Here is a 14,074-nt window from a genome sequence, read left to right as displayed (position 1 = left end):
AGCCAGTTGATGTGGCCCATGTGAGTCCTCGGGGGAACTTGGACTATACAGAGTGGGGGCCTCCCTCCTCTGCCCCACCCGGTGCCTGCCCCAGGGTCTAGGTGCTCAGTGGGCAGCCTGCATCACTCAGCTTGTACTGAGCGGAACGAGAAGTGCTTCTCAGCACAGGGCACAGATGGCTCCAACTGGGACAGGTCCCCACCCCGCCCCCTGGCTCCCCTGCTTGGGCTCCGAGAGGGGGGATGGAAGGAGGCAAGGGTTTGTAGGATGAAGATTCCTCCCGCCCTACCCATCCATTCCTCTTGTGGCTCTGTCTACGGTCTCCTCACTAGAAGCTTCCGTAGGAGGGTAGAGATCTGGTCTCCGGTCTCATGTCCCCTGTATGGCACGTGGTGAGGCATGCCCCAGACAGTTACTGAGTGAATGGACCCAGCCACAGTTCTCAACAGTCTACAGAGATTGCCCCACCGTCTTACTGCTTCCTGAGCGCTGAGCCTGTGCCAGCTCTGACAGACGGAGAAACTGAGGCTTGGGAAGCTGGCAGCTGACCCAAGGTCTCACCCGGTCGTGCCTGCCTTCCGGGCTTAGGTCTGCTGGCTCCAGAATCTGCCCTGTTACCAGCCGTGGGCTGGGAAGGAAAGATCAAAGCCCAGGGCCTATTTGATCCGACCCTGGGGAAAGAACAGGTTTGTTCCTGCCTGACTCTGTGCAAGCTCCGGGCCGCGATGCCCCGGAGGAGACGCCCCCACTGCGCAGAAAGGAACACTGAGGTGGCGGGTCACGGGACCTCCTCAGGAAGAGCCCTGGCGGGATGGGAGAGGAGTTTCCTCCATTTCACAATGACCCTCCCTCTCCAGAGGGCGCAGCCGCCCAAGGGGCCAAAGGCAACAGCAACCCGGACGGCGGACATTTCCTGCAGAGCGGCCCCTCCCACAGCCCCGGAGTCCAGTGCCAGCCACAAACCGGGCACCGTGACCCGGCGCGGCCACCGCCCCCAACCCTCGGGCGGAGAAAGCTAATAGGTTTCAGGAGGCAGAGACTGACGCCCCCTGCGGGGGAAGGAGCGCAGTCACAACCAAGACTCCGCGTCCCGCTGCCCATCCGCCCGCGGTAAACTGAGGCTCGGGGCTGTGGGAGGGGCCCATGCGCCCAAGGCCCGGGGAGAGGGGCAGAGGTCGGGCGGGAACTCAGGTTTCACGCAGAGAAAGGGAGGCGGAGACAGAGACCGGGGCAGGAGGGGGAGGTCAGAGAAGGGGTGAGAGAATCCGGACCCCACCCCACCCTCCGGACTCCCAAGGTCTCCATCTGGGGGGGTCCGGCATAGAGGAAGCTGGGCTAGACACGGGGAATCTAGAAAAGACCTCGGCCCGCAAAGGGGACGCATAACCTGACCTGCCACCCCCCCCCCACCCCCGCATTGTCCGAGACTCGCGCCCCGGCCCCACCCTCGAAGGACGGAAGCCCCGGCGTCGCTCTCCTGCCCTCCCGTCCAGGTGCGAGCGCGGGGCGCTTGGCCACTCGGGGCCGACTTCTGCTCCCGCCTGCACGGGCGACCGGAGCGCGGTCCCCTCGGCCTCCTCGGCTCGCTGTCGGCGGGACCCGGGGGCAGGGTGTCCTAGGCCAGGGGGTGGGAGCGGAGTCTCGGGCCGGGGGCTCCTTACCGTGGCCCGGGCGGCGGTGGCAGGCGGCGGAGCAGGGCCGGCTGCGTGGCGCATCCCGGGTTATAAACACCCGGCCCGGGGGCAGGGCCCGGGACCAGGGACACGTGGGGGGGGGGGGGGAACGCGCGCGACAGGCCCCGCCCCCGGGCCCGGCCCCCACGCGGAGCCGCTCGGCGGCCGCGGCCACCTGCAGGTGGGCGGGGCCCGGTCCCTCCCTCCCTCCTTCCTTGTCCGCCCTCGCCCCGCCCCCCGGGGCGCAAGTCCTCCCGAGGGCGCACGCGCCCAGGGTCCTCTCGCCCTGACCCTCGGGCAGGCGGCCCCTCGGGGCGCGGCAGTGGCTGGAACGCGGGCAACTGGCAGGGTGACCACGGCAGGCAGTCCTGCCAGAGGCTTGCCACCGCCCGGGGGTGGGAGTGGGAACAGAAGTCCCTTAGGCGCGGTGCATCTCGTGCCCGCTTTTATCCCGCGGTGGCCTCTCTGCAGACCTCCCTTCCCCCACAGTGGCCCCCGGGAACCGGAGCCCAGGTGAAGGTGGCCCCAGAAGGCCGCGGTTTCAGCCCTCCGTCCAGGGCTGGTTCTTGGCTGTCTCCCCAGAGCCTGGCACCGGGCCACCCCCCTCCAGGGCACCCCATAAATAGTGAAGAGAAGACTGGCCAACTGCTAAGCCGGCGGGCAGCCGGGGTTCACAGCTGAGGTTCACAGAGGCGAGGCTTCTTGCTTGCAAAAAAGAAAGGGGGACTTGCCACCCCGGTCTGGCCTGCAGAAGGTTCCGTGTGTCAGAAGTTCCCCAGCCTGGTTTAGAGGCCCCAAAGCACCAATCCCTGCCTCTACAGCTGAGTGAAATGGCAGGTGCCCACCCGTCCAAGGCAACGCCATGGTTAGGACTGACTCCCAAGTCCTCTGGGCCCTGACCCCCCCCCCCCCCCCGGGAGGTGGGAGCCCCAGACCATACTGCTGGTTTGCCATTCAGCCATCTTGTAAAAGTGGGGGCGAAGGTGGGGGATAGGTGGTGTCGAGGAGGCAGCCTTGTCCCCTTCCTGCAACCAAGAAGCAGACAGAGAAGGGGACCCTTGGCAGAGAGGAGTGAAGGCCGCTGGCTTAGTCACTTAGTCCTCCCAGTCAGCGCCCCCGCCCCGGCCCATCCCAGCCCCGGGCATCCCTGCCTGGCCACCAAGCACGTCTGCCAGGTTAGTGGCTGTGAGCCCATCAGGAGGCAAAAGGCATTAAAGCAACTGATAAGCAGAACCACGGCTTTTGGTCCCTGTGAACGCCCCAGCCTCAGACACCCAAACCCCAGGAGTGGCCGTGATGGCAAGGAAGCGCCCCAAGAGCTGTGTGGGGCTGGGTGACTTCAGGCACCTTCCTGCCAGCAGGCGAGATGGTGGCTGGCCCCGGAACCCACTCACTCAGCCGCCTCTGGGCCTCGCAGAGCCCCTGGCCTTCCACACTAGCAGGAAGCAAGTGAGGAACAGCCGACACAACATGCCTGCAGCCTGGGGCGTGCAGCCTGGGGCGGCTTCCTTCCCCAGCAGGAGTGGGGAAGGACCGTCCTGTGACTTTGTGCTGGGTCTTTGTTTCTTCCTTTAAGATGTCACTGCTGGTTGAGAAAGTTGGGGAGGGTGTGGGTGAATAGGGACCACCTCCTGGGAGTTACTGCAGAGCAAGTGGGGGGGGGAAACTGAGGCAGGGAGGCGTGATGTTCCCCCAAGCTCTCCAGAGCCAGTGGTGGCTCCAGAGAGAAGCCCCATTACCCAAACCTTAGGAAGAGGGTGGGGTGAGGGATAAGCCCCTGTCAGTCTAGGACAGATGGGGGAGGGGCGGCGGGATGGAGGAGGAAGTGAGTTCATCTGGGTAGATCTGGGGCTCAATCACACCCTTGTGGGTATCACGAAGCACGGTTTTATTCTCCTTAGCTTTATTTGCTCTTCACGATCCCCCTATATGAGGCCACTATGACTGTTATCCCCATTTTGCGGATAGGAACCTGCAGCACAGAGAGGGTATATCTTTCCCAAGACCACACAGCATGTTAGTGGCAGAGCAGGACTAGACCCCAGGGTCTGAGGCTCTGGCCAAACCCTCTGCTCTAGCTTGGGCTGGGGTTGAATTGATAGAGGCACCAGGGTCTCTGTCCCAGGGTCCCAGGCTGCAGGGACCTTTACGCTCTGCTGCAGAAATGGCTCCAGTCCAGGGGACTGTCCCTTTCTGACGCACAGGAGCTGGTGACACAGCTCTCCTAAGAGGAAAATGGGCCCAACTGCTAGCAGGGGTCCCGCCCACTGGGCACCAGGGTGATTGAGAGGCAGAGATCAAGGCCAGGATGGACTGGCCGGCTTCTGGATGAGCCACTTTCATCATGCACCCCTCCATCTGCCAGGTGGACATCCACACCCTGCCCTGGCCCTCACCTTGCAGAACAGGTCGTGGGTCCACGGCCGGGGCATGGCCAGAGGGGCTCCCCTACCTGGGGCTGAGCCACTTTGGCCTTTACCTTTCACCCACACCCAGGTCAGGGCTCCTGAAGGACCCTGCACACCTCCTAGGTAAGTGCCCTTGGGTGGTGCCTCTAAAAGGACAGCGGCACGTACGCCTGACCGAGCGGAGACACTGAGAAGTTCGAATCTTCTGCGTGTATCCAGAGCCTGCCCTTTCCTTCCGGTCTCCACCTCCTCCCCACTGGCCTGTCTTCTCTTACTCAGACCATTGCTATAGCCTCCTTGATCATCTCCCTCCTTCTCTCTTCCAGTCTCCTGCTCCCCGCCCACAAATCCTTTCTCTGCACAAGAGCAGAGAGTTCTTAAAAATGCAGAATAAGTCACACCCTTCTTCAACCCTTTGGTGGTTCATTTCCCCCATATTAGTTCCTAGTTGGTCTAGTCACATTAGTTGAGGACTTTCCTTTCTCCATTGAATTACATTGGCGCATTTGTTGCAAATTAACTGACCATGCAAGTGTGACTATGTCTCTGGACTCCCTCTTCTGTTCCACTGATCTATTTGTTCTTATGCCAATACTACAGCATCTCGGTTACTGCAGCTTTATAGTAAGCCTGGAAGTCCGATAGGCTGTATCTTCCAATTTTGTCCCGTTTCAAAATTATTGTGGCTATTTCAGCTCATTTGCATTTCCATATAAATAGTAGAAACAGATTGCCAGTTTCCATAAAAAGCCTGCCGGAATTTTGATTGCGAATTCCAACAAATCTATATAGCATCTTGGGGTGGGGGGGAATGGATATCTTAACAATATTGAATTCTTCAATCCATGATCATGGTATACCTCTCCAGTTATTTATATCTTCTTACATTTTCCAGCATTTAAAAAGACTTCAGGCTGTTTACTGAAAAGTATTAGTTGGGGGCAACTGGGTGGCTCAGTCAGTTAAGCCTCCAACTTCGGCTCAGGTCACAATCTCACAGTTTTTGAGTTCGAGCCCTGCGTCGGGCTCTGTGCTGACAGCTCAGAGCCTGGAGCCTGCTTCACATTCTGTGTCTCCCTCTCTCTCTGCCCCTCCCCCTGCTCGCACTCTGTCTCTCTCTCTCTCAGAAATAAATTAACCTTAAAAAAAAAAAGAAGAGAAGTATTAGTTGCTATTTACATGAGCAATGAGAAGGGAGGTCAGGCCAATCCATAGGAGGTTACATCTTGAGATGATCTTCATTTGTGATGGATTCAATTTTTGCTTTAAACCAGCCTCAGAGCCCAGCCTTGGGATGGATATTTTACCAGACAGGTTATATGACTTGCCAGCTGGAGGCTTATTCTTGGGCCTTATTCTGCTCAGAGAAGAGGAAAACCCGGCCGGTTGGTGTGTCCTTGATGGGTGGTATAAAAGTCCTCAGTTTCGACAGGAGTGTCAAAGGATCCATCTTGGTTCAGATGTCTGAGCAATGTTTTGTAGGTTTTAATGTACAGTTCTTGCTTATCTTTCATTAAACTTCTTCCTATTTTAAGTATTTTAAATTTTTGGATACTATTGTACATGATTTAAATTTCATTTTCTAGTTGTTTGTTGCTAGTATATAGAAATACGGCTGGTTTTTGTATATTTGCCTTATATTCAGCCACCTTGCTGACGTCACTGACTAATCCTAGTAGATATTTGGGGTTTTTTCCTTAAAAAATTTTTTAATGTTTATTTTTGACAGAGGGAGAGAGACAGAGCATGAGCAGGGGAGGGGCAGAGAGAGAGGGGGAGACACAGAATCCGAAGCAGGTTCCAGGCTCTGAGCTGTCAGCACAGAGCCCGATGTGGGGCTCCAACTCGTGAACCCACCAGATCATGACCTGAGCTGAAGTCAGACGCTTAACTGACTGAGCCACTCATGCATCCCTGACTTTTATTTTAATGTTATTTATTTTTGAGAGAGAGAGAGACAGAGTGTGAGTGGGGGAGGGGCAGAGAGAGAGGGAGACAGAATCCGAAGCAGGCTCCAGGCTCTGAGCTGTCAGCACAGAGCCCGATGCGGGGCTCGAACCCATAGACCGCGAGATCACGACCTGAGTCGAAGTCGGACACTCAACCGACTGAGCCACCCGGGCACCCCAATCCTAGTAGATATTTGTAAATACCTTAGGATTTTCTATGTAGACAATAATGTCCACTGTGAATGGAGACAATCTTGCTTTTCCCTGTATTATCTCTGTGCTTTTTCTTCTTGCCTTATTGCAATGGTGAGGACCCCCAGTATAAGATTGAATAAAAATGGTGAAGGTCGATATCCTTGTGTTGTTCTTATTCTTGGGGAAGGCATTCATTCGGTCTTCCACTATGATGTTAGTGTAGGGTTTCTTTTTTAAGTTTATTTATTTATTTATTTTGAGAGACAGGGCATGAGTCGGTGAGGGGCAGAGAGAGAGAGAGAGAGAGAGAGAGAATCCTGAGCAGAGAATCCTCCCTCCCCCACCCCCTACCCCGCCATGTGGGGCCAGTTAACCAACCAAGCCACCCAGGTGCCCCAAACTGTAGATTTTCCATAGTCACTTTTCATCAGGTGAAGAAGGTCACTTTTACTCTTAGTTTGTTGAGAGTTTTTATAATGAGTATGGGCTGAATTTTATAACGTGCTTTTTCTGCATTTATTGAGATGATCATATGATTTTCTCTATATTCTATGAACGTGGTAAGTTACATTGATTGATTTTCAAGCCTGGAACCAACTCTTGCATTCCTGGAATGATCATATCTCAGTAAAGTTGATTTTTAACTTTTTACGGGGGAAAAAAGGAGATAGGGGGGCTTAGGGTTCAAAGAGACATAAAGGATGTACTTAATCACAATATGTAGACCTCCTTTGGATCCTGACTTTTTTAAGCCTAAACATTAAAAAAAAAAGCATAAAAGAAACACCCTTTTTGTGACCACTTGGAAACGTGAATGAACACTGACAGGATTGTTGAATTTTTAATTTGATGTGATGATATTGTAGATAAGCGTTTTTAAAAGAATTTTTAAATTTTTTCTTTCAATTTTTGAGAGAGAGAGAGAGAGACAGAGAGACAGAGCATGAGTGGGGGAGAGGCAGAGAGAGAGGGAGACACAGAATCCGAAGCAGGCTCCAGGTTCTAAGCTGTCAGCACAGAGCCCAACACGGGGCTCGAACCCACGAACCGTGAGATCATGACCTGAGCCGAAGTCGGAGGCTTAACCGACCGAGCCACCCAGGCGCCCCCGGGGTGGCTTTTCTAAGGGTCGGCTCTATTGCCGCCACTTGTCTGAACGTAGATGCAGCCTGTGCATCTAACCAAGGAGCAGACCCCTCTTGTCCTCCGTGTCTCCCCTGCCACGCGAGGGCTCGCGCCTGTGAGTCACACAGGGGCCTGGGAATGTGGAGGCCGCAGACACTTCACCGCACAACCATCCCATGCTTGGCACTGGATACCATTCTGCTGCTGCCCAGGCCTGGGCACCGGCTCCAGGAACAAGAGTGTCCTCTAGGCCAGACCCCCAGGTTGCCAGTCCCTGCCCAGAGGGAACACAGAGTCCATTTGTTTGTTGGGTTCTTGGAAAAACCGGCATCAGGGAGTTTAATGAGTGACCTACAGGGCTGTTTATCACCATTGATGGATCAGGACAGCCTCCGCCCGGAGGTCAGGTGGTGCTGGGGGCTGGGGTGGCTGGATGGGGCCCTGGCCAATGACGGGAGCTGGTCGGCAGCTAGAAAAGCAGAAGTGGAAAAGGCTCCCTTGGGGCTGGCTCCTCCTCTGCTCCTGGATCTGCTCCCTGTGGATCTGGGCAGGGGTGGGTGGGGCAGGGGAGCACAAGCCTGAGAGTTCACGGCCCGGATTCCAGGCCAGGTCTGCTACTGGCTCACTGCCAGACTTTGAGCAATCAGCCCTTTCCACCAGCTCAGATGGCCATTTGGAAGGTGGGGGAGGCAGGACTGAATGGACACTCCCCTCGTGGCTCCTCAGGTCTTGAACTGTCTTGAATTGTCGCGGTCCCTCCTCTTCATCCTGTTCTTGGCCCTCCTTCACCTCCCATCCTCCTTTCTTGGGGAGTGGAGACAGGGGGCCTGCAGGCTAACACTCCCCGGGCTCTGGAGTCAGAGAGCCTGAGTTGAGTTCTTCTTTCCTGCAGGCTGTGTGAGCTTGGGCTAGCGGCTTGCCTTCTCTGAGCCCCCATTCCTTCATCTTTGAAATGGGCATACTCTTTCTTGCCTCTGGGTCTCCTGGGAGAAGGAAAACCCGGCCCCCAAGGCACTGGGCATGCCAACAGATGGTGTGCAAACATGAAGGGCCAGGGGGAGACTGGGAAGCAGCAGACAGGAGGCAGCAGGGGTGAAAGAGGAGGCCGCACCTCCCCTCCGCAGGTCTCACCTCTGCAGTGCCTCACCCTGGGGCTGACCTTTTCACGGGCTCCATAAAAAATTAACAGCCCAGCAAACGGCAGGGCGCAGGTTGTGACCTCTGGCCCCTAGGGTTGCACAAAGAGGGGCGTTTCTCCCAAGGGAGGTCCTCACAGGTGGGCGCCGGACAAATGGGTGTGGGGGGGGGGGGCTTGCCGGACCCCGCCCCCTCGAGTTTCTCCTCCATCGTTAGTGACTTCCGTGGCTTAAATCCAGAGTGGCGGACTATGCACCCCCCGCCAGTTTTTGTGAAGCCTGCAAGCTCAGGATGGATTTTGCACTTGTAAATGGTTGGGGGGAAAAACAAAAATCAAAAGAGTATTTCGTGACATGTGAAAACTGTATGAACGTCCAACGTCAGTGTCCAGTCATAGTTCATTGGGACACAGCCACGCTCATTCATTCGTGTGCTGTGTGGCTCCTCGAGCGCTGCCGCGGGGAGGGGAGTGATTTCAACAGAGCCGAGGTTCGCCAAGCCCAGAGCTTTCCTTTACCTGGCCCTTCACGGCAAAAGTTCGCAGACCCCTGGCTTCAAGGAGAACAAAATAGCTTTGAGGAGGAAATGCCCCGGGGAGGTTCAGGTGGGGCCGTCCAGTGGAAATCCGGAGGGCCGGTCGAACCACGAACCGGTCGCCTATCCGGCTAGTGGCTGCGTCACGCCCCCTCTCGGAGCCTCCTTTTCTCCATCTGTAAAATGGACACAGCCGTTTCCCCGTTTCATGCAGCACCGCTGGAAGTCTCTGCTTACAGAGTCTGGTTGTCATTCACCCGTTAGTGAGAAATAACTCAAGACAGCTTTATCCCTCCCTGCCCGGCTGAGAGAATGAGGACGCAAAGGGGGAGGTGACGGTGTCACACTGAGCAAGGGGAACGGGGAGGAAGGGTCTCTCCTCTTCAAAACCACGTGCGATTGAGCCTCTTTCTGCCAGAGGTTGTGGCCAAGGGCGGCGGCCACAGGGTGGTGGCTGAGGCAGGGTCGGGGGGTGTGGGCGGAGAAGCAGCTCCCTGCGCTTCTGCAGAGTCCCTGGTGACTCAGACCCTCCCCAGCACCCTGGAGACGTGCCCTTACGTACATAGATGTTCTGATCCTGTCCCTTCCCAGCTCATTCCGTCAAAGCCAAAGTCCCTGCGATGGCCTAGAGGCCCCAGGGATCTGGCCCAACATGCTTACCTTTCAGGTAGCATCTCCCTCTTCCTCCCCCCAACCCGCGGAGACTCCAGCCTCCCCCACCTTCTCCCGGGACCTCCACCAGGGAGCACCTTCCTGCCCGAGGCCCAGGGCTGCTGGACCAGAAGGGTGGTCCAGCCAAAGCCCCTCCTGACCAGAGCAAAATAACTGGACGAAGAGATGAAGTTGGTTAAAAAGAAACGTTTTTATGTTATACGTACACACACACGGGGCTCAGGAGGACACCGTTCTGTGGGCAGAGGATAGCTGCTGTCACCCTCTAGGGGTCTGTCCCTCCCCTGGGGCCTCCTGGTGTGCTGTGTCCCAGCCCAGGTCTCCCTGGAGTTTGGGGCAAGCCTGGAGGCGCCCCCGTCAGACAAGCAGGCTTCACCACCCAAGGACGGCCTTAGACTCTTGAGTGCCCAGCTCCACCTCCGCGGGGGGTGGGGGGAGATCGGGTCCTTGACGTCCTGGGGTCAAGGTTGCACAGGGTCGTGTTTGCTGAAGGGCTCAATGACGCACAAGGTGTGGGGGGGTGACGCTTCTTGCCACAGCAGGTGGTGAGGGCAAGAGCCACCCGGGCGGGCGGGCGGGCGGTGGGGACCGCTCCGGCTCCTCCCTGGCCCCCCCTCCCCATCCCTGGAGGTCACTGGCCCCCAAAGCGGCGGCCAGCGACCACGCCCCTCAGTAGGGATAGGGGGACACGGCGATGAGCAGGACGAAGACGCTCTGGTGGCGCGGCGCGGCGGCGCGCACGGTGAGCCGGTAGAGGCCGGCGCGGGTGAGCGCGCGGCGGGTGTAGACGGCGCCGTGGCCGGTGCGCAGCGGGCGCAGCGCGAAGGGGCTGCGCGGGTCGGGCTCGAGCACGCTGAGCTCCGTGCGGTTGGCGGGGACGCCGGCCTCGGAGAAGGCGGCGAGGCGGGCCACGTCGTGGTGGGCGCGCACGCCCAGGGGCAGCGGCAGCAGCTTGTACTGCAGCGTGGAGGGGCCGCCCGCGCTGCAGTCCTGCGAGCAGCGTCGGAAACACGTCCTGCGGGCGGGACAGACGGATCGACTCCGGGTGCCGTCGCAGCGTGGTCTGCAAACCGGACCTCGGCCCCAGGCCCCGCGGTTCTCCCGTGCGCCGCCCGGCCCCTTGCCCCCCAGTGGCTTCTCTACAGGCACCATTAGCCCACTTTAGAGATCCGCAAACTGAGGCCCAAAGAAGCCTTCCCATCGGAGCGGGTCCCATAACCCCACAGAACTTTCCAGACCCACGCTCCAGGGCTCGCCGGTGGGCGCAGGGCGGCAATACAGTTTGGGGCCCTCCAGGCCTGCCTGCAGCCCCGGAACCGAGTCATCTGCTCTGGATTTGCAAGGGGGCAGGGGTGGTGGGGCTCAAAGACGCTTGCTTAGCCTTGCCAAGGGCATCGGTGTCCCCACCCCCGGCCTGGTCTTCCTGAGGGGTAGAGTTGCCTGGGCAAAGTCACCTTCCCTGACTGCTGGGGCTACAGCTTGTGTCCGCCAAGATCCCCAAGTCCACACATCCTTCCAAGCATCTGTGGCCGGTGGGAGTGGGGTGAAGGAGATGTGTTTCGTGTTCATGCGCCAGTGTGTGTCTGAGTCCTGGGGTTTTGGGGGGGTTTCTGGGTGGCATTTATGTGTGTGTGCGTGTGTGCGTGTGTGTCCATGTCTAGGGTTTTATGTACATAGTCATGTGTTCCCCTACATCTCACGTGTTCATCTCCAATTCTGTGTGGCCTCTGGCCTATCCCCGCCCCCCAGGATTCTGCTCTGGCCGCAGCGTCACCGCGGTAAATGCTAGCGTTCGGGTCAGCTTGCCACCCGTGTGGCTGCGGGGAGGTACGCTGCCCTGTGGGCATAGTCGCCTCACTCGGGAGTCCTGGCAGGGGTGACCCCACTGGCCCCTGCCTGAGACATGGCCTTTCTGGGGGCAGGCTCCGGCCGCCCAGGAGCCAGAATGTAAGCCCCCAGCTCCTGGCAGTGTGCCCCAGTTCACCCCCAGCCGCCTCAGCCCTTACCCTGGGCTGGAGCCCTGCCGGTAGGTGGCCGGACATGGCGTGTCCACGCACTGGTAGCTGCCGCGGGTGTTAAAGCACATCTGGCTGGGCCCACACTCGACGTCGTTCTCCTCGCACTCATTGATGTCTGGGTGGGGGAGGTTGGCACAGAAATGGGGAGTGAAACAGTGGAGTAAAGTGGAAGGGACCAGGGCAGGAGCCAGAGACGGCATGGGAGTGGGGGCGGGGGGAAGGGAGGTGCTAAAGAGAAAAATGCCTTTGGGGGACCAGGGAGGTAGGCAGCCCCTCTCCCCTTGAACCCAGCCACCTTGACCTATGATAGCCCAAGCGGCAGGTCCCGAGCACCTCCCCATCTCCCTAGGGGGGCACCCTGGGGACCTCCTGAGCCCAGAGCTGGGTTGCACAGCCTGGGAGAGATGACGGCTGCCCTTGGACCCCGAGTGAAGACTGCCCGTGACCCCTGTCTGCCCTAGTGGAAGCCCCGCCCTCCTCGGAGGACATTCACAGACCCTCGTGGCAGAAAGTGAGGGATGGACACGGGCAAGGTAGGCTGGAGGCAGATTCCCACTCTACAGGGGTGGGGAGGAGGAGCGGGGCACTAGCCCCCTGGAGCACATCAAGGGGAGTGCTCCGCTGCTCCCACCAGCAGCTGGCTCTGGGCCCGCCCTCCACGTGTCTCATCCGGCCATTTAAGGGAGCGCGTCAGCCCCATTTCACCAGGAGGCTGAGGCTCAGAGAGGGGAAGTGAGTTGTCCAGGGACACACGGCGGGGCTGTGATGGACGCCCCCCAGGGCTGCTCTCAGCCTGCCCACGCCCCCCCATCTCTTCGTTCCGGCTTGCCTGGCTGTGGGCCCCTGGGGTGCTCTGAGCTCGGCTCCCTGCCCCACCCGTGAGAAGCCCTGTCCTGGTCCCTCCCGCACTGGGAGGCGGGGGGAGGGCCACGGCTCACCCTGGCAGTTTTTCCCGCTGGGGAGGAGGCGGTAACCCTTGGGGCAGAGGCACCGGTAGCTGCCCTCGGTGTTTCGGCAGGCGTGCTGGCAAAGGTTCCTCACCCGGCACTCGTCCAGGTCTGGCCCAGGCGCAGGGGTGGGGGGGGATGGGGCCAGAGACACGCACTGAGTCACAGACGCCCAGGGCGCCAGGCTAAGGGGATGTCTCTGGCTGAGGCGGCCCACGCCTTCTCTCCGCCCTGCCCACCCCACGTTCACAGGGCCTGGTGGGGAGACGCTGCCCAGACCCCTCTGCCCAGGCAGGAATGCTGAAGCACATCTGCCCTCGACACTGTCTCCCCTTTGCCTCTGCAGCCCAGCGCCAGCCTCCGCGGGGGGGATTTAGGAGGGGGCTGTCCCTAGCCTCCCCCCACCCCACCCCCCTACCCACCAGTCTCCGTTCAGGGTCTCAGATCAACTTGGAACGCTCCTGCAAATCTCCCTCCCTGACTGCTTCACCTCTACGCACCGAAAGCAGTGTTTCTCCAAAGTGGCTTCCCCGGGAACATCTGCCCCGGGGGACAGACCCTCTCTCTGGGCCAAGAGCCCCTCCCCCCTCTTGGAAGCCCCTTGCCCATTAGTACAGCCAGGGCCTCCCAATGGCACATAGCCACGAAAGTGACTGTCGGCACCTCCCACCCTGCTTGCCGTGAGCCCCGGGTTTCTGAACATGGGGTGTGGTGCCCATGCGCCCGGCCGGGGCGCACGACACACTGGAGTGGGGCGTGTCCCCAGTGGGATGGCTGGGGCTTGGCCTTACCCGTGCAGATGCCGTTCTGCCGGATGAAGCCAGTGGGGCACCAGGCCCGGCCCTTACTGCTCAGGGCTCCGGGGCCCGGCCGGAGGGAGACCCAGGCCTGGTAAGAGCCCCTGGGGTTAGGGGTACGGGGCCGCAGCCAGGGCACTAAGGGGCCCCGGTGGCCGACAGTGGTCACATTTTGTTCACTCTGCTCTAGGGGGGTGCAGGTCTTGCCGTCACGGAGGAGGGTCTGGCCCGGTGGGCACAGGCAGCGGTAGCCACCCTGGAGGTTTTGGCACTGGTAGGCACAGGTCCCGGGCAGCTGCAGGCACTCATTGATATCTGGAAAGGAACAAGGCCAGGCAGGGAGCCAAGGGCGGCTCAGGGCTCGCCACAGCTCCCCCCCCCTCATCCCTCCCAGTCTCCCGCCTTCCCCAGAATCCAGCTGCCTCCCCCACTGCCTCCAGGCCTGCCCGCAAGCCTTGCCTCTCCCGGACCGCCTCCCGCCTCTGCTGCGCAAAGAGGCCCCAGCCTCCCCCAGCTCTGAGCCTCATCCCAGACTCCCCCCTGTGCCGCAGCATCCCGGTGAGGCCCATTCTCCCCGCTAAGCCTCCCTGAGACCCACCCCACTCCTCCCCACCCTCCT

At 59.4% G+C, this 14,074-nt stretch overlaps 2 protein-coding genes across 2 annotated transcripts in view; both read right to left on the bottom strand.

Moving 5' to 3' along the window:
• The window catches only part of ASS1 (argininosuccinate synthase 1), a 53,074-nt gene extending 51,334 nt beyond the window's left edge, over window positions 1–1,740 (bottom strand). The window contains exon 1 of the mRNA XM_042964857.1: window positions 1,662–1,740. The gene's annotated coding sequence lies outside the window, so the exon portion shown is untranslated. The remainder of the gene's footprint in view (window positions 1–1,661) is intronic.
• Window positions 1,741–9,864: 8,124 nt separating this feature from the next.
• HMCN2 (hemicentin 2) overlaps window positions 9,865–14,074 on the bottom strand; it is a 143,965-nt gene continuing 139,755 nt past the window's right edge. Inside the window, 4 exon segments of the mRNA XM_042963505.1 lie at window positions 9,865–10,708; window positions 11,700–11,826; window positions 12,650–12,769; window positions 13,450–13,770. Of these exon segments, the coding sequence (XP_042819439.1) occupies window positions 10,363–10,708; window positions 11,700–11,826; window positions 12,650–12,769; window positions 13,450–13,770 (914 nt within the window). The 3' untranslated portion in view covers window positions 9,865–10,362.

The sequence above is a fragment of the Panthera tigris genome, chromosome D4 (genome assembly GCF_018350195.1).
Source record: "Panthera tigris isolate Pti1 chromosome D4, P.tigris_Pti1_mat1.1, whole genome shotgun sequence".
NCBI classification, from domain to species: domain Eukaryota; kingdom Metazoa; phylum Chordata; class Mammalia; order Carnivora; family Felidae; genus Panthera; species Panthera tigris.
This window is presented reverse-complemented; position numbering and strand designations above follow the sequence as displayed.